We start from the raw sequence: 20007 nt of genomic DNA, 5'->3' as shown, positions 1-20007 counted from the left end.
TTTTGAAGTACCTGCAAGCTGAGACCGAGTACCTCTAAGGCTTCCTTCCCTTAGATGAAGGGATGGTGAGAAGAGGAGGAAGAGGAAATATAGACCATGGAGCATTAGATGGAATTAAACAACAGTCCTAGAGCATTTCGCTTCATCTTGCCTGACCATCTGACACCTCTTCCCTTTACAAAGCTGATGCTGCCTAGCGACTGACACTCTCGAAAAGGAGACTGGGAATTAGGAAGCAAAATAAAAACGAACACGCTTTTTCAGCTTGCTGCTATTATTTTAGTGCTTAGCAGTACCAGACAAATACATCTGATTTCACAGACCAACAGTTTGTCAAATTGACTTCTTAGGAGATACCTACCAACACCACTTCATGTCAAGAATAATGTCATAAATGGCATCCGTTAGTGTTTGAACATTCTCAAACTTCATTCCTCGGCTAAAACACATGCCAAAAGAAAAAAAAAAGTTTAATAATAGGTTAAACCTAATAACAGATTTTTTAGCTTAAGTCACAGTATTTAAAGTAGCTTGGAAAAATTAAAGAAAACTATTGCTGTAAGTACGTGAGGTTAACTCTGCTATAAATTATATAGGCAATTACATACACGTTTGTAATTAATCTCCATTGTGAAAGAAAATATATTTAAGAATACATTGAAACATATCACAGCTATCAGAAGCTTCTTTCCCCCACCAAATTTTCAAAACTTAGGTAAACGAACCCACATCAGAGCCAGGATTAGGACAAAAGAAGCTAGCTTTCAGAACACGCACAAGTTAAAATTACCATCAAAATGATCCAGTGACTGTTGTTTTTCCAGAGCAAACTCTAGCGAAGCTTATCCATAGAGAAAGAAGTATTATTAATAGAGCATGAAGATGAGCCAGCAGAATGATTTTTAAGTAAGGGGACTCGATTACTTCTGCTAGGCTTGGACTCAAGCTGAAAGGAAAAGCTCCAGAAGTTCTTCGAGCGATAAAAGGAAAAATGGAACTCTCCATCGCCATGTTGTTTTGGGAAAGACAAAATATTTCAGGAACAATTCAATTTTTAGCCAAAATAAAGCTCATATGAAAATTAAAACTAAGTTAACAATGAGAAGAAGAAAGTGTTCTTCCCCGTAAGGAAGAGGAGAGCTCAGCTTGCTGTGGGAGCGTGTACCACAAACGCTGGAACTGATCAAAACTCCCATCAGGAAGCCCTCTTACCAGTGCTCATGGAAGTCAAATGAGACATAAGTGAGGTGTGAGCTGTTGAAGAGTAACACTTGTTTCAGGTAAGCATCGCCAATAATTTTCTCCCTGCCTGCCTGGTCCACCAAGTTAATAATAACCTGTGAAAGTTAAGGAAACACAAATTCAGTTTAATCAGATGCTAAACTCAATGTGGTTTTGAATCAGTTTATTTAAAATTGTTTTAGAAATATTTGATAGCCATACTTAGAAATTTATCCACTCAGGCATCAACTTTTTCCCCTATAAAGTTAGATTTTCACTTGTTATATTTAGGCATCATTAATAGTTGTTTAATGTGCTATGTATCTGCAATGACCAATTAGAATAAATTGGTAAAAGCCAATTAAAAAACCAATTAGAATTGGTTATAATAAAATAATAAACAAGGTCCTTTGTAACGCAAATATTAAAAAATATTTAGAAGTTTTAAAAAATATACAAGACCTACTTATGGACACTATAAAACTTTGCTTAAACACGTAAAAGAAAATCTGAGTAAATGGAAAGACACACTATGGTGCTAGATAGTGAGATTCAATATTATAAAGATGTCAAGTCTCCCCAGATTAAACACTCAACAATCCCAATCAAAATTTGATCAGGATCTTTCTGTGGACTTTGACAAGTTAATTCTGAAGTTCCTCTAGAAAATAAGTATATGGAAAAAGTTTTGAAGACTAATAATAAAGGAGGACTTGTCCCATTGGAAAGCAAAACATACTCTAAATCTGCAGCAATTACGACAGAAGTACTCGTGGAGAAACAGATGAATGACCCATAGAACGGGACAGCCAGCTTAGAGACAGACCTATGCACATTGAGGAATCTAAAATATTAACAATATCATTCTGGGAGAAATAAAAAATACTCTATAAATGGTACTGGGATAATTATCTATCTATATAGTGGGGGAAAACTTAGTTTAGCTCTCTAAATCTCATTATATACAAATCATAAGATGCATTAATGACCTAAATATTTTTTGAAGTTATAAAAAAGCTAGAAGAATATTCGGGGTGATGTTTCCATAACTGTAGGATGGGACGTGACTTTCTAAGCGTAAGAACCAGAGGGCATAAAGAAAAAGATGGACAAATGTGACAACATAAAAATTTAAAACCTCTTTACCCAATGACAATACAAGTAAGCAAAGGTAAAACAAAACAAAAAGACACAAAGGACCACGTGGGGGGACAGGCCTGTATCATTAAACCAATACTATATAAGAGTGCTATAAATTCAGTAAGAAGAAGAGTAAATTCACAATACAGAGGAAATTCACAAGAGAAAATATATAAATAGCCAATAAACATGAGGCTACAACTTTGTTAATAATCAAAGAGACAGAGGCAAACCAAGAGACAGACTCTCAACTGTAGAAAACAAACTGGTGGTTACCGGAGGGGAGATGGGTGGAGGGATGGGTTAAATAGGTGATGGGGACTAAGGAGGACACTTGTGATGAGCACCTGGAATTGAATGGAAGTGTTGAGTTGCCATATTGTATACCTGAAACTAATATTACGCTGTATGTTAACTAAATGGAATTTAAATAAAAGCTCTTAAAAAAAATACTAATTTTAAAACAGAAAACTAGCTTTCATCTTTACAGAGGCAAAAATTGAATCCTAAATGTCATCAGCATTGGTGAATATATGGGGAGATGGGCATGGCTCCCACTGTTGCTGAGGGTATAAACTGTTGGGATCTTTTGGGGAACAACAAAGTGGTAGTTATCAAGTTTAAATGCATCCTGTTTGATCCAGTCATTCTGCCTCTAGAAATCTGTTCTGTAAAGCAACTAGGTGTCCCAAAGTACACAAAAGTTGTTTTCTGGAATTTTTGTTTTTACAATAGCAAAAACTAGATCCTAAGGGTCCACCAAGAGATAAACGGTTAAATAACAGCCATGGAACATTAAGTGAAAACAGCTGCAGAATAGCATACATGGTATAGCCCTCCACTGACTTCATTTTAAATGTGTATATATACACGTGTCCAGATGGGCTTTTGCTGCAAATGACAAATCACTGACTCAGGTCTCAGAGGAAGAAGTCTGGAAATGGCATGGTTCCGGAATTGCTTAATTCAGTGGCACCAGTACCAATTGTCTCCATCTTTTTGCTCTGCCATCCTCAGCACACTGGTCAGCCCTGAGGCCAGTTCATTCACGGTTTTGCCATAGCTGCAGCGGCACGTCACATCCACACACAACAATCACGGAGGGACTGTTGGGTCCTGTATCTCCGCTTATTTATTAGAGCAGGAGATCTTTCCCAGAAGCTTCCCAGCAGACTTCCCTCACATCATCCCTCACTGGCCAAACTGCCAATGAACACAAACAGGCCAATGCCTAAGCCAATCACTGGCAACAGGAACACTGGTGCCACCCTGACTGAGTCAGGCTGACCGTGGGCCCACCTCCCAGAAAGCAATTACCCAGGGGATGCAGGTGGACAAGGGAACATTACTGGGGTACTATCAGAAAGGAGGTGTCTGCTCAATACACACACTGGTAAAACTGACGTGTACAATCAGGCTTTAAAAGTCCGTACAGAACAGGGATGAGGGTGGTTAAGGAGGTTATTGTTACTGCTTCCTTTACACGCTTCAGTATCATTAAAATTCATTTTTTAAGCAAGTCTATTTTTTTTTAAATGCTTATTTATTTTTGAGAAAGAGAGACAGAGTGAGACTGGGGGAGGGGCAGAGAGAGAGGGAAGACACAGAATCCAAAGCAGGTTCCAGGCTGTGAGCTGTCAGCACAGAGCCCTACACAGGGCTCAAACCCACAATCCTGAGATCAAGAGTTGCATGCTCGCCAGCTGAGCCAGCCAAGTCGCCCCTAGTTGTTACATTTAAATTGTGGTTTGGAGTGCCTAGGTAGCTTAGTCGGTTAAGCATCTGACTTTAGCTCAGATCACAATCTCACATTATCTCAAAAATAAACAAGCGTTAAAAAAATAATAAATTGTGGTTTATTTTCTGTAGTGCTAATTATAATTGCACATATTGCTGATATATGAACTTATTCACACTGTAAAAAATTTCAACCATATGGGAATGCAAGCCGGTGCAGCCACTCTCGAAAACAGTATGGAGGTTCCTCAAAAAACTAAAAATAGAACCACCCTATGACTCAGCAATGGCAGTACTAGGCATTGATCCAAGGGATACAGGTGTGCTGTTTCGAAGGGACACATGCACCCCCATGTTTATAGCAGCACTATCGACAATAGCCAAAGGATAGAAAGAGCCCGAATGTCCATCGATGGATGAATGGATAAAGAAGATGTGGTATATATATACAATGGAGTATTACTCGGCAAGCAAAAAGAATGAAATCTTGCCATTTGCAACTACATGGATGGAACTAGAGGGTGTTATGCTAAGTGAAATTAGAGAAAGACAAAAATCAAAGGACTTCACTCATATGAGGACTTTTAAGAGACAAAACAAATGAACAGAAGGGAAGGGAAACAAAAATAATATAAAAACAGGGAGGGGGACAAAACAGAAGAGACTCATAAATATGGAGAACAAACTGAGGGTTGCTGGAGGGGTTGTGGAAGGGGGGATGGGTTAAATGGGTAAGGGGCCCTAAGGAATCTACTCCTGAAATCACTGTTGCACTAGATGCTAACTAATTTGGATGTAAATTTAAAAAAATAAAACAAGTTAAAAAAAATTTTCAAACATAAAGGTCAAATCCCTCCTCACCACAACCCAGACCCACACCCTTCCCTGGAGGTAACAACGGTTACCGTTCAGTGTGTGCCCTTTCAGCCCATATAAAGGTATGCCTACATAAATGTGCATGCCACATATGTGTGAGAACATATATGTGGAAAAGAACTACGTGTGTATAAAAGACACAGTTTTGTTTTGTGGGTTTGAGATGGCAACACACCATATGCTCTTACAGTCTTTTCTCGCTCTGTGTGATCTTAAGATGTTTCCATGCTAGTACACACAGATCTACCTCATTGTTTTTAAGCGTCTGTAGTCAACACTTTATTTATTTTTTTTAATATATTTTTTTAACGTTTATTTATTTTTGAGACAGGGAGAGACAGCATGAACGGGGGAGGGTCAGAGAGAGAGGGAGACACAGAATCTGAAACTGGCTCCATCCAGGCTCTGAGCTGTCAGCACAGAGCCTGACGAGGGGCTTGAACTCACAGACCGCGAGATCATGACCTGAGCCAAAGTCGGATGCTTAACTGACTGAGCCACCCAGGCGCCCCTGTAGTCAACACTTTAAATGTGTCACACTGTTCATCCACTGACGTTCTGATGAACAGTCGGGTTACTTTCATGCTGTAAAAAATGCTCTTGTACATCCCTCCTGGGTTGAACGTGAGTTTCAGGTACATTTAAACATTTTTTTGTATTAGAGTCCCAGTTATTTCACATCCTTAATGGAACTAGGTATGTGTGATTGTTTTATTTTAGTCATTCTGGTGTATAAGCGGTTTTAGTTTGTATTTCCTTGATGATGGGTGAAGTTCAACACCCTTTCAGATGTTTATTGGCCTATTAAATACACTTTTTCATGATCATCTGCTTAAGTCTTTTGTCACCTTTTCTTTTAGGTTGTACATCTATTTTTAGCGTTTTTAAGAGGTTTTTTTGTTTTTTGTTTTTAGTAACTCTAGATAGGAATCTTTTGTCCTATATATGTATTAAAAAATCTTAAATATCTTCTACTTTGTGAATTGCTTTTCCATTCTTAGTGGTGCCTCTTAATAAACAGAAGTTCTTTATTTTAATAAAGTCTAAATTATTTTTTCATTATGGTTTGGGATTTAAGTCCTATTTAATTTTAATACAGTTTAAATAAATGATAAAACTTTGATAACAATTAAAAATTTAGTAAAGTCAAATGTATCAATATTTTTCATTATTGGTTAATGCTTTTTAAGTCCTAAGACCAAAGATCAAAAAGATGCTCTGGGGGTGCCAAGGTGAGTCTGGGCCAAGGCCCTGGGTCTTTTTAAAACAAAACAAAACAAAAAAACCCTATATTTTCCTTTAAAAGGTTTACAGTTTAACTTTTTGCATTCAGATCCATATCCACCTAGAAATGACTTCTATATATAATATATAGGAAAGATATCAAAGAGCAAAACTACCAGATTAACAGTATAAGCATATTTTATTTTGATTGATAATACCATTCAAAATAGCTATACCAACTTATGTTTCCTCTAGCAATCTGTGAGCGTTCTCATTTCCCCAATTACTTGCCTTTATTTCTTACTGTCAAACTTTATAATTTTTTCAATCTGAGGGGTTTTAAAATTTTTTTATTTTTGAGAGAGAGAGAGCACGAGGAGGGGAGGGACAGAGAGACAGGACAGAGGATCCGAAGTGGGCTATGTACTGATAGCAGTGAGCTTGACTCGGGGCTCGAACCCATGAACCGTGAGATCACGACCTGAGCTTAAGTCTGACACTCAACTGAGCCACCCAGGTGGCCATGAGGGTTTGCTTTTTATTTCCCTGCTCAGACTTTGGGACTGCACGAAATTTCTACATTAATTTTGGAAGAACTGAAATCTATTCAGTATTAATCCTTCTTTGCAGGAACATGGTATTTTTTCTCCATTTATCCAGGTTTTCCTTTGCATTCTTTAGTAATTCTTCGTCCCATCTCCCATCTCCATACACCACAGACTAGACTATCGTAGACTCTAAGTCTCAAGTTCTCTCTTGGCCAGCAAAAGAACAGATGCAGGATTAAAAGTGAGAGATGGCTCATGTCTGGGAAAAGACAAGAGCCCCGAATAAGGGTCCTTGCTCCGTATTTATGAAGATTAAAAGGCTTACAAACTTGATGGGAGCGCATAAAGCGACAATGAATCTGTGAACATTAACTCATGGGCATGAGGGAAAGGGGGTTTTGAAGATATACGGTGTTTGGGGTTTGGGTCAATATAAAACAAAATCCTGGCACCGCGCAGATGGTTGTTAAAGGCAGACAGGAGGCACTGCGTCTGTTTATCTTAGCTAGCCTAGGGGATAAGACAGGGAAAATAACCTCAGGGTTAACAAGGCACCTTTCTCTTGTTAATCAGCTCAGCTCTGGGCAGCATCACCGCAGGGCAGCAGTCTATAGCCCTATTTACCTGTTTACCTAATTTGGTCCTTCCTTCCTGTGAAAGCTTTCTGCTATAGCACTAATTTGGGGGGCTTGGGGGGTAATCTTGTTTACCCTACATATCTTTGTATTGGGGGCCTTTGCCCCACCTACTCTATTCTGGGGGCCTCAGCCACCCCCCCTTCTTCATCCTTATAACACCTAATCTTGTTTACCCAAACTTGGGTGTGAGCATCCTATGGCTTTGTAATTTTTTTTTTTTAATTAAAAAAAAAAATGTTTATCTTTATTTTTGAGACAGAGACAGAGCATGGGGGGGGGGGGGCGGGAGACACAGAATCAGAAGCAGGCTCCAGGTTCTGAGCTGTCAGCACAGAGCCTGACGCGGGGCTCGAACTCGACAACTGCGAGATCATGACCCGAGCCAAAGCCGGACGCTCAACAGACTAAGCCACCCAGGCGCCCCTGGCTTTTTAATTCTTTATGCCTTGTTAACCCATCAGTGCTTATTCCCCAAGCTTATCCCCCACAGGTTATTCTATACAAATCTTGTATCTGAAATCTGGTCATCTTATTGAACTTGTAATTTCACTTAATAGTTTTCACTTGATTTTAGTCTATATGATCACAGTCCTACATATAAATACATAAGAGAGGTGGGCAGAGAGAAAAGATCTTGAAGATAGATGCATATCAAATTGTTATCTTCAGGAGGCAGAACTACAGGTGGTACTGAGAGATGCCTTTCTTTCCTTACTCTGGATACTTCTTCAACTATAATAATTAACGACAGTAGACTAATTCTTATCTAAAAACAGTCTAAAGTAGCTGATTGAATTCTTCCTAGAGAATATTAGAAATACTCTTAGCTTATGTATTCTTCAACTTCATGGCAAGATGCCATTTTGTTTAATTACAAATAGTATATTGTTATTTTCACGAAATTTAAAGAAATAGATACATAACCATGGCTGAAAATGAAGGAACATTAATACAGATCAAAGCCCACCTGTTTTTTGTAAATTTTCAGTTGTTCTTCGAAATGGGCACAGAAATAGGCAATGGTGTCCTTTTCACCTACAAAGAAGTGATACAAAATCTATTTTTCCTTCCGATGTTTGAGACAGAAATTAGTGTCTATTCCACCCTTAATCTTACTTTTCAACAATTTCTTGGCCACCAAATGTAACTAAGATGGTCTAAAACCAGTGTTTTAAAATAAAATGAGCCAAAGCCAAAGCCCTCAGATTCCTTTTCCCCCCAGTTAGACTGCACCAGGTCACACTGGAAAAGCACACTATGTAATCAGGACCTTTATTGTTCATGTGTCCAGCCTGTTGTCAGAAAGGGTTCCATGTAGTTTATAGTAAGAGAATAAAACTCCTCTAAAAATATGAATATTATAAACTGAAGGTTTACTGGATTCTTACAAATATCAATTGAGTTTTGAGAGAAAAATATTCTGTAAACAATTTTTAAAATCAACCTCATTGAGTTACCTGGTTAGACTGATATGATTTGGCCATTCCAGCGCTAAAGTTAAAATACTAGAAGAAATTAAATCCTCAGTAGCTAAAACAACAACAAACCTTACACAGCGAGACACTTGAGTAAAGGCATCTATTTTTTGTAGATGCCATCTGAACATATCTCCTGCTTCTATTAATATTGACTACATTTACCCTTTTCCAAAAGTAAACATTTCATAAAATATTCTCCAAAGAAACAACAATCAAAATCTGTGAAATAAGCTTTATTTTACTTTTTTTTAATTTTTTTTTTTTAACGTTTATTTATTTATTTTTGGGACAGAGAGAGACAGAGCATGAACGGGGGAGGGGCAGAGAGAGAGGGAGACACAGAATCGGAAACAGGCTCCAGGCTCTGAACCGTCAGCCCAGAGCCCGACGCGGGGCTAGAACTCACGGACCGCGAGATCGTGACCCGAGCTGAAGTCGGACGCTTAACCGACTGAGCCACCCAGGCGCCCCAAGCTTTATTTTATTCTATTGTGAGGGCATTTTTTATCGTTAAACAACTTACTTAAACTGTCAACAACCATTATAACTCTTGCAATTACGATACCTCTATTAAATCTCACCAACTGGAATATTGTTTTAAATGAAGTATCTGGCCAAGCAAATCCAAACCTATAAAATACCTAATATTTTAAAAAATACTCTCTCAAATCATCACTGCAAACTAAGTAATGAACATGCTTACTTTTGTCCAGTCGTGGTCGCGGATTATATCGATACCCAACCTGGCTCCAAAAGACAGGCACAGAGCCTCGTGTTTGAATAAATGACAAAGTATGATTATGAACATGAATCAACTGCTCAGTTTCCACATAATTGGCAACATTGCCATTTTTATCCACTCCTCTTCGTTTATAACGCATTCCTAAAAGAAAATTAAAACAGAAAACAACATAAAAAAACATTATTTAGTCTGATTAGATATGCTACTGCTTTTTTTTTTTTATGTTTATTTTGAGAGAGAGGGACATAGAGCACAAGCAGGGGAGGGGCAGAGAGAGAGGGAGACAGAATCCAAAGCAGGCTCCAGGCTGTCAGCACAGAGCCCGATGCAGGGCTCAAACCCACGAACTGTGAGATCATGATCTGAGCCGAAGTCGGATGCTTAACCGACTGAGACACCCAGGCGCCCCTGATTAGATATGCTTCTTAACCAAATCCATCTTCCAGGATAGCTTTAAGGATCTAATGTGCAACTTCCAGGCAGAACAGCATCAACTTCCCCCAAACTCATAACTCTATGCATCATTGTTTTGTACAAGTTGAAGCGAAGCTACTTTCTGTGAACTGAAAGGGAAAGGTTTTCCCGAGGGCGCTGGTGCTCAGGAAGGATTTATTACCGTGATACAGGCTGTCAGTGGGAACAATGGTATTTAGAAACATATCCCAAGTGACTTTCTTCTCTTCTCCATATATATACCTCTTTTCTTTCTGCTTTTGTTAACTCTCCCCCATTCACCGCCCTCCAAAAATTGGTCCCCAATTACATCACACGATTTAGAGTCACTGAGCACTTTGAAGCCAATTATGCTTCCAACTCCATTACTGTCATTAGCATTTCAACCCATATGCAGCTTTTCCATTCTCGTCTGAATTTAACTTGCACATGATTTCAGCCCTTTTACTCACCTGCTCTGTGCCTACTTCGGCGTGAAATGAGAGCCACGAGAAATCGTGGGTGAATGTCATCTACACAGGTGGACTCCTGAGGGGGGGTCTCTGGGCTGCTTTTCTCATCATCAGATGATTCATTGTAATTAACCACAAGTTCTTCAATCTGCACGAAACCTTGGATAATGGGGAGAATCCAAAAGTCCACATCTGGTGTCTGAAAACAATATGAATATCATGTTGTTTCTATTCTGTATGGTCCTGCTGCTTTCTTAAGTAGAGGCTAGCACATATTTGTCGGTTTCCTAGAAGCAGAAACCTTCTGTTTCTTAACCATGTTTTCTGCTTATTGGAGAATGGCAGAAAAAAGGGAGGGAGGAAGGAAGACAAAGGGGAGAGCCTTTTTCTCTATGGTGAGCATTCAAAAATAGCTGCCTGAGAGGTCCCTGGCTGGCTCAGTCGGTAGAGCAGATATAGCGTGAGACTCTTGATCTCGGGGTCACAAGTTTGAGCCCCACATTGGGTATAGAGATTACTTACAAAAATAAATAAATAAAAAGAGCTGCCTAAGAGGACCCACCGGATAGAAGCCACACTGCCTGGGTAACAAATTCAACCTCCACCACTTACGAACTCACTCTGATGAATCACTTAACCTCACCGTGCCCCAACGTCCTGCTTTGAGAAATAGGAAAAACTGTTACCTCATTTGGTTGAGTGAATGAGTAAAATGTAAAAAGTGTTGGGCATAGTGCCTGCCTTATTGTAAGGATTTAACAGACATAGCTACTATGATTATTCCCATTGGTACAGAAAAAACAAAAAACAAAAAAACCACTTATAGGCTGATTTTTAACTCACCATTGTATCAAGGCTTTAACAACATACAACCAACTCTGATCCCCTTACTACAAAGCGCAGAGGTCCAACTCTATGTTCTAGTTTAGAAAAAACTTGCCTTGCCAAGCTAAAATCTACATAGTAAATGAACCAAAAAAAAAAAAAAAAAAAAAAAAGGAAAAGGAAAAAAAACGCTTTCCATAAATATCTTATTTTACAATGTCACCCAACATAATTAGGAGAGTATTAATTACAGTTAGACATTTCCCCTTCTGTGCCTTTGAGGCTAAGAATACTCCAATTTCCCGGCTGACTGTCTGCAGGGAGAGTGAAGGGTAAGAAGTACTCTAGGGTGTTGTTCTCTTTCTCTCCCGTCTCCACAACTGTATCCAGCCTTAACCTCAGCATGACCTTCAAACCCACCTCATCATCCATAACCACATAAGCCGGGCAGGACCTGTCTCACAGTTTTGTTTTATGGAGCAGCAGACAGGATCCTAGGAAGGTGGTTAGAATTGAAAATTATGAAGGGTCTATATGCATTCATTATCCTTACCACCATCCTCATTATTTGTATTTTTGTTCTAGCAACAATGCAGAACTCTTGACGGGCACAGAGAAACATACGTGGCGAAACGCCACCTCTACTGCAAGCCATCAATTTTAAATGGGAATTCGAAGTTCCTGACAGAAACCCTGCAAAACGTATTAGAGCCCAATTTGTCAGCAAGCAGGAAAAATATGCATTATCGTCACCCTTATTTTTCTCCCCTGTCACTGAGTCTCAGTGGTCACAGTTTGATCAGCCTCCTAAAAAGAGGTGAGAACATTTTCAAGCCTCATTCTCAATAGAGGCATGACAGATATCTCGTGGGAGACACTGCTAAAGTCAAAATCATTTATACTAACCACTGCCAAGGGGGAAGAGATAGGAGAAAAAAGGTTTGAAATTTTTGAAAAGTTAATGAAAAGATAGTATGTCACCCATTCAGCTATTTGCCCACTTTGTGTCCAAAACAGCAACTGACACACAGGAGGCCTTCCATACATATTTGTGGACTGAGTGAACTGTCCTTGGATGGGTATAATTCTTCCACACAGGAGACAGAGTGAAGGAACAGAGTAACCATTAAACTGGAAGGATCCTCATACAATAATCTCAACATATTCCCTCTCGTCCCTGATTCAAATACTGGCAGTACTGGAATGTCCTCAAAGATCTTTCTACTCCAATCCCCAGATGAGGAAACAGGAAAGGGAAGTGACTGGCATCATTAAAGAAAAAGCACACTTCACCATTTCCAATGGGTGCAAACAAAATCTCTGTCTCCTAGGAACTCTGTGGACATTAGTTCCGCAGCCTTAAATTACTTCTATCCCATGGGAACCTGCTAAAAAGGCAGGCCTGTGGCTAGGCTGTAGAGTTGAGAACTGTCTTAAAACAAGGTCTTGGTGTTCATAGCTAAATGATTCCCATTCTAGAGAGGAAAACATTATAGTGAGATTTTTTTTTAAGTAGATTCCATGCCCAACGTGGGGATCAAACTCACACCCCTGAGATCCAGAGTCACATGGTCTACCGACTCAGCCAGCCAGGTGCTCCCATTTTAGTGAGATTTTGAATTCGTTTTAATACAGTGTTTAAAACTTTGCTTAACAACCATAACTACCTTAGGATATTTTAGAAACAACTACTCACACCAATCTCAGTAAGATCTTGTATCATATATTTATTCCAAAAAAATCGGTCATCAACCTGGAAAAGGTAGAGAATGAACAGTTCAGAAACATGTTGAGCTTTCTTATAGAAGTCAAATGGGCCCATAAATCATTCTGGAGGGCAAAGCCTGCCCTGAGCCATGAGAGAAGTACCTTCTGCCAGAGGGGACGGGGGTCTCTCTCCCCAGTGCTTTGCCTCTGTACCGAATTGGTTAGGTCATAAGTCAAGCTATAGTAAAAGGATTCTGAGTCCATGAACATCTTCAGCAACTCCTCGAGTAATCTCCTCTCCAACTTCTCCTTTTCTTTACTTTCCTTAACCTGTAAGAAGTTAATCTACTATTACTACAGGAATTCAATGTACAGTATTGTGTGGATAATACCCAACTTCCTAGGAGGGAAGTGAAAATAATCCCAAGAACCATACATGGGACAAGCAGTTTGAAAACAAGTTTCCTGGGAAGGAAACTACCCTTCAATTTAAAAGTAATCAAAGATGGATTCCAAGCCCGTATCAATGAAACTCTTACTTTCTTTTTATTAGGAGCAGACACGTTGGATTTAATGTGTGTAAAGGTCTTCAGTAGAAACTTTGAGTCATCAGGAGATGGTACAATCTTCTCTGGTTTGTTAATTCCAAAATGATGCTTCTTACAGAGCTAAATAATTAGGAAGAGAAAGAAAATTCATTATTATTACCGTCTGCTTGTTAAATGTCCGGGTACAAGTGCACAAGTGACTGCTACTGCTCATGCATAGTAGTTAAAAGAAAACCTCAAGATTTATTAGTAAAATGACCAAGTAGACAACTGATATTAGAGAGCACAGCTATGGTTTCAAGGATTAGAAAGCTACCATAGAGGGGCTCCTGGGTGGCTCAGTCGGTCAAACATCTGACTCCTGATTTTGGCTTAGGTCATGATCTCAATGGTTTGTGAGATAGAGCCCCGTGTAGGGCTCTGAGCTGATGGCATGCAGCCTGCTTGGGATTCTCTCTGTCCCTCTCTGTCTACCCTTCTCTGCCCCCACCCCTTCTCAAAATAAACAAAAATAAACGTTTAAAAAAAAAGCGATCATAGAGGATAAGAAAGTAATACAGGACAAGACATCCTTAGGATTTAGGGGTGGGAAATTCAGGTTCGGATCACAATGGCAGTAAGTCCTTACCCAGTATAATTGAAGAATAAAATACTCTGGTTGAGGTTTATCCATGCTTTGAAAATCGGCATCTGAGATTTAAAATATCGCAAAATACACATCTGCTATGCCCTAGGGGCATTACTTTACAGCTGTCTGCTAAAGATTCATTCATGCTAGTTAATGGAGCATTTGGGTTGAGAAGATGTCAAGAGTCTGCTCTGTAGGGAATCTTAAAAGCTGGACATTTCAATCACTCTCCTCCTATCCTCATACCTACTAACAGAATCAGCATAAAAACATACTCTTTGGGACCAGAGATTAAATTTGAAGAAGCCGTAAGCAGAGGCTGCAGGAAATGTGCAGTCTAACTGACAAGTATGAGGAAGAGGATGGGAACCTGTTAAGGGCACAGAGGTTCCAAAGAAGGCTACCTGCTTAAAGCCAAGGGTTTTACATATAATTTTCACGTGGCTCAACACACAAGGCAAATACTCTGAGAGGTACACAGAGATTCTTTTAACTGTATGCAGACGAATTCCATGTTTTCAACGCAATGGGTGTATCACTCCACTAAGTGGTAGACACTCACGAAGAGCAAACAATTACTACGTGCCTATTATAATTAGTGTCTTACTTGCAAAATAACTATTACTAGATGATAAGCAGGATAAAAAAATGAGAACAGAATCTAGCTCAAACTGTGATTTTAAATTTAATAAAAAGGGGAGAGGTATTCCTGATCGATCACCCTTGAAAGTGGCCAATTTTGTCAATTCTATATACCTCAATAAAGCTGGAGAAAAACCAGAGGTGCAGACTGAGAATGGGACTGTATTCAGACAGAACAGGATCTTACAGACTTCAGGCCTTTTCAAGATTATGGCTATCAAAACCTCCGTTCACCCGGGTCTCATAACCTGACTGCAACTTTATGCTGCTCCTGCTCCGCTTATGAACACAGGGGACCCGAAGATGGAGTCGCTCACGGCTGTCCTGCCGAAACTGAGCTGACGATTTCCCAGAGAGTAAGCAAAACTACCAGGCTCTGAAGCTGACAGGGAAGGGGAGGAGAGCTAAGCAAGTACACACCGCTCCGGGGGCTCTCTCCTCCTCCCCTCCTTGCGTGCGACACTCCCATCAGCATAGAAACATACCGATAGATCTTTCCTCCAACACCTTCACTTGACGCCTCTTCTGCTAGCCAGTGCCCTGTTCTTGTACTCCTCACTGCCTCCAGCCCATGGCATCCCCTCCTCTCCCGGGCCCACTCCAGTCAGGCTTCAGCCCCCCACTACTCTACGTAAACTGCTATCTTCAGTGCGACCAATGACCTCCACTTTGCTAATAAGTCCAGAGGCGGACTCATCTTAACCTCTCGGTGGCATCTGACACAGTTGGTCACGCTCTGTCATCACATCATGCCATCTGTCACGCACTGTCTGCACTTGGCTTTCACCGGTTGTTCCTTCTTTATTTCTTCTGCTGGTTCCTTTCTGACCTTTTGACTCAATGTCTTGGGCACCACAAGGCTCAGCTCTTGACCCCCTTCTCTATCTAAATTCAGTCCCTTCGTGATTTCATCCAGCGTCGTGGCTTCAGATACCACCCATATGCCAACTCCTCCTTCCCAAATGGGTATTTCCAGTCCAGCTCTCTCCCCAGATTCTAGACTCTCAAATCCCAACGTTCCCTTCTGAATTGCCACCGGGCATCTGAAATTCAACGTGTCCAAAACTAGACTCTTACCTTCCCTCCACTGCCTTCACCTCCCACTTTCCTCCCCTTGTTTACTCCACTCCATCCACACTGGCCTTCTTGCTCCTCAACACGTCAGGAATGCTTCCGCCTCGGGATTCCATTCTAGCTGTCCTCTCTGCCCAACACCCTTCTCCCCAGACCTCTCACCACAATCTCCACTCCTGAGCACTCCGCCCACCGCCCTTCCTGTGCCCGACTTTTATTTCCCATAGCATTTATTACTTCTCAACATACTGCATAATCATTATGCTGACGTTTACTATCTGTAACGGAAGCTCATAATGGCAGAGGTGTTTGGTTTTTTGCCTCCTGTATCTCTAGTGCCGCACAGTCCCCGGCACAGGAGGTCACAATATTTGCTACGTGACTGAATGAGCGCTGATGCTAAAATATAAATGGTAAACTCCAGGTTCATACATGGGGCAGGCATCGAAGTAGTCCCAGGAAAACTGTCACTGCCCTTATTCCAAGAATATACCTCACCCCCCACGCCCCCACCTGCATTGGTGCAGAATCACTGGGGTAGCACAGAACTGGTTTTAAAAAGAGGCTCTCCCGCTAGACCCCTGCTGCCTCCTCTGCTTGCAACACTGAGCAACTGCTGGTTAGCAATTTTTATACAGAATGTTAGTAATTATCTAGTCATATTAATAACACTCTCAAAAAAACAGTACTCAAGCCAGCAAAATTTCTCCCAGGAAAGTAGAAAGCAGATGCGTAAGACCCAACTACTCTAAAGTCAGACCGTGTCTGCACCCACACATTCCTCACTCTCAGAAGGAGCAAGGCTAGTTTCCTGCTGTGTCCCTTCTAGGACCAGGACCTTTCCTTCATTTCCTCCTCTCTTATCTGTTCCAGCCTCTAAGAGCCCCTTTGCTACCATCTTTTAACACTGTTAGAATTTACCAGAACATGTATCTTTTAATCCATTCCTTAACCGGAGAATCTCCTCTGAGGTAGCAGGGTAAAAATGGTGTCATGGTCACTTGAATTGTGAGGACTGTGGTCTGGTAGGCATGGGTCAGAGAGTAAAAGCCCAATGGGACTGCTCAGGCAGAGTAAAATAAGGGCCTCCTCAAGTATGGAGAGGACAAACTTTATCTCTAAGAACATGACGCTAACACTCACCCCTGTGATCTCTTCCTCTGGTTCCCACGACTCTGGGCTCTTCCCCCACCTCTAACTTCTCCTGCTTAGTCTTCTTTGTTGGCATCTCGTTCTGTCCCTAAAGACGGTGGTATGTCCCAACATTCTGCCCTTAGCTCTCTTCCCCTTCTTCATGAATTCTAGAAAATGTCATCCTCTCTCCTCATTTGAACTACTGCTATGTTTAACTACACATTTCTAATGCCACTCTTGTGCTGAGTTCATGACCCAAAAATATAACATCTCCCAGCTACTGACACCCTAGTCCCTCAAATTCAGCATTTCCAAAACTGATCAAAGTTTGTTTCCCAAATCTTGTTCTTCCTCTGGTTGCCGTAGGTCATTGACCACACTATCTACTGGATCCCTTACACAAGAGATGGACCCCTGGGTGGCCATCTTCCATTATTCTTCCCTAGCGTCTCTCCTATCGATCCCAGCTACTTCATGCTGATTGCCATTATGTTAATTCAGATCCTTACCTTTTGCCCAGATCAGTATTTCTCAAGGCAGGGCCTACTGGCTAAACAGGAGAATTCTTTATACATAATTATCCCACATAGAGCAGACAACCTAACAAGCCTCCTCTCACAAGGTAGCAAGTTGGGCTCCAGCACTGAGCACGTTCCAGGCCCCCATCTCTCCTGTAGTCCTTTTAGTTCCCTTTACTGTGCAGATGCCAAATCTCCACCTCCCACTGCCTGATTCCGGACCCAGAACCAAGGAGGCCTATAGCCTCAGTTCGACCTAATGTCCATTTATGGTCCATGAAGATGCTTCTCCTCTCTAGGCCTGGCCATGTCTTTGTTTTCCTTTTTCTTTCTTTCTTTTTTTTTAAAAAAAAAAAAAACAAAACAAAAAAAAACCTATCCCCTTCCTGGGCTTGGAACAGAGCCTAATCCCAATAGCCCTTAACTTCATTATCCACAACTCAAAAAAAAAAAAAAAAAAAAAATCAATGAAACCTGCAAGTTAATTTTTTTAAGTTTGTTACAAACTCATTTAATTGCCAAATATGCCCTGAACTGATAGAAGGCTATTGAAAGTCATCCTAGTATGAATATTCATATGATTCTTTAGGAAATATTAATGTATTATATTATGGGGTAATGCCCCAGACTCACTGGATGTGTATGGAATGCATGGAATAGCCTTTTGAAAACTCTCAAAATCCTGAATTCTAACACAAATATGGCCCCAAAGTTTTCAGATAAGGATTGTGATCTGCATAGCAAAGCACAAACGCAGGATACCATCTTACCTGGAAGTTGATTTCTGTCTCTTAAAACCAATTTTTCTAAATAGAGATTTAGGGGCACCTGGGTGTCTTAGTCAGTTAGGCATCCAACTCCAGATTTCAGCTCAGATCATGGTCTCACGGTTCGTGGGATGGAGCCCTGTGTCAGGCTCCACACTGACAGCACGGAGCCTGCTTGGGATTCTCTCCCTCTCTCTCTCTCTGCCCCTCCCTGGCTCGTGCTCGCTCGCTCTCTCAAAATAAACTTAAAAAAATAAAAATAGAGATTTAAATTTACTTTAACAATTCCATAAATATTTTAGAATCTTCCACATAGTTACCGTTAGAAAAGTATAGACCACAATTGTTTTTAAAAGGGCTAAATTTTTTTTTAAAGGGTTACATTTATTTTTTTTAAATGCAGGCTACCATTTATTTTTAAGTTTTTATTATCACCACCTGGTGCTCATCACAACTGTGCATTCCTTGATCCTAAAAGGGTTAAATTTAGTCCTTCTGAAAAACAAGGATAGAGAAAATAACCTCTTGGGATCCTGTCCAGTCCTAAGATGCTTTGTTTAGACAGAGCTCTTGGGATTACAACATTCAGCATTGACAGTGGGATCACCTTCCCTTTTCCAGAGGCCCAGCCAGTTGTGCGCAGTATGTGCTTAGGCCCTTATCACAGCTTTGATCCACACGATCTCAAAAAGAAAACCACCACCAGAGGCCCCAGGGTGCTCCGCTACTTCTTGTATTACTCTAGCAACTTACGTCTCACAACCAAGATTAAGGGCTGATGTTGACGCTGCTATTTAAGAAAAGGAAAATGAATGATTTTACTTTCAAAGTTGGTATCTGTGTCCATCTGGAGCTAAAATTTTAAAGATGTCTAATGGGAAACCAAATATGGAAAATGTTGCAGTTATCTATTAAGGCAATGAGATACAGCAAATAAGATATGCAGACGTGGGACAGAAGGCTATAAAACTTTAAAGGATGTTTTTTCAAAAGCAAGAACATCGATGTTATCTACTGAACCCCACAGATTCTTCACGCTCTTGGATAGATGTTTTAAAATGGCATACTGCTCTGAACAACAGTCTGGTGCTTCCTCAAAAGGTTGAGCACAGAGTTACCGTATGACCCAGCAATTCCAGTCCTAGGCCATGCCCGAGAGAAACGAAAACAAGTGTCCACCAAAAACTTGTGCACAAATGTTCACAGAACTACTCCTAACAGCCAAACAGTGAAAGCAACCCAAATAGCCATCAACTGGTGAATGGATAAATGTGATATATCCACACAGTGGAATGAAAAGGAATTAAGTACTGAGATACGAACAATGGTTATGCACCTTGAAAACACTGCACTAAGTAAAAAGAAGCCAGTCACAAAAGGCCACATATAGGGTCTCCTGGGTGGCTCAGTTGGTTAAGCGTCGGACTCTTGATTTCAGCTCAGGTCATGATCTCACAGTTCGTGAGATCGAGCCCTACATCAGGCTCTGCACTGACAGCAAAGAGCCTGCCTGGAATTCTCTCTCTCGCTATGTCCCTCCCCACTCCCTCAAAATAAATAAATAAACATTAAAAAGTATTTTAAAAATAATATTAAAAAACAAAAACAAAAGGCCAAATATCATATGATTCTATTTAAAAGAAATGTTCAGAATA

General features: G+C 40.5%; 1 protein-coding gene across 4 annotated transcripts in view; it reads right to left on the bottom strand.

Moving 5' to 3' along the window:
- INPP5F (inositol polyphosphate-5-phosphatase F) overlaps window positions 1–20007 on the bottom strand; it is a 98494-nt gene that overhangs the window by 35507 nt on the left and 42980 nt on the right. For 3 of the 4 annotated variants that reach the window (XR_007145237.1, XM_047824638.1, XM_047824637.1), the window contains exons 4-11: window positions 13581–13709; window positions 13204–13371; window positions 13031–13087; window positions 10510–10708; window positions 9566–9745; window positions 8352–8419; window positions 1213–1337; window positions 362–439 (exon numbers count right to left, since the gene is read on the bottom strand). Coding sequence is in view for 3 of the 4 variants with exons in the window: in XM_047824638.1 (XP_047680594.1) it covers window positions 362–439; window positions 1213–1337; window positions 8352–8419; window positions 9566–9745; window positions 10510–10708; window positions 13031–13087; window positions 13204–13371; window positions 13581–13709 (1004 nt within the window). In the remaining variant the exon portion in view is untranslated. Of the gene's footprint in view, window positions 1–361; window positions 440–1212; window positions 1338–8351; window positions 8420–9565; window positions 9746–10509; window positions 10709–13030; window positions 13088–13203; window positions 13372–13580; window positions 13710–20007 lie in introns of those variants that run through there. The other variant, XM_047824639.1, reaches the window with a different exon arrangement.

The sequence above is a fragment of the Prionailurus viverrinus genome, chromosome D2 (assembly GCF_022837055.1).
Source record: "Prionailurus viverrinus isolate Anna chromosome D2, UM_Priviv_1.0, whole genome shotgun sequence".
Classification (NCBI taxonomy): domain Eukaryota; kingdom Metazoa; phylum Chordata; class Mammalia; order Carnivora; family Felidae; genus Prionailurus; species Prionailurus viverrinus.
Note: the sequence above shows the minus strand (reverse complement) of the source record. Positions and strands in the feature narration are given on the sequence as shown.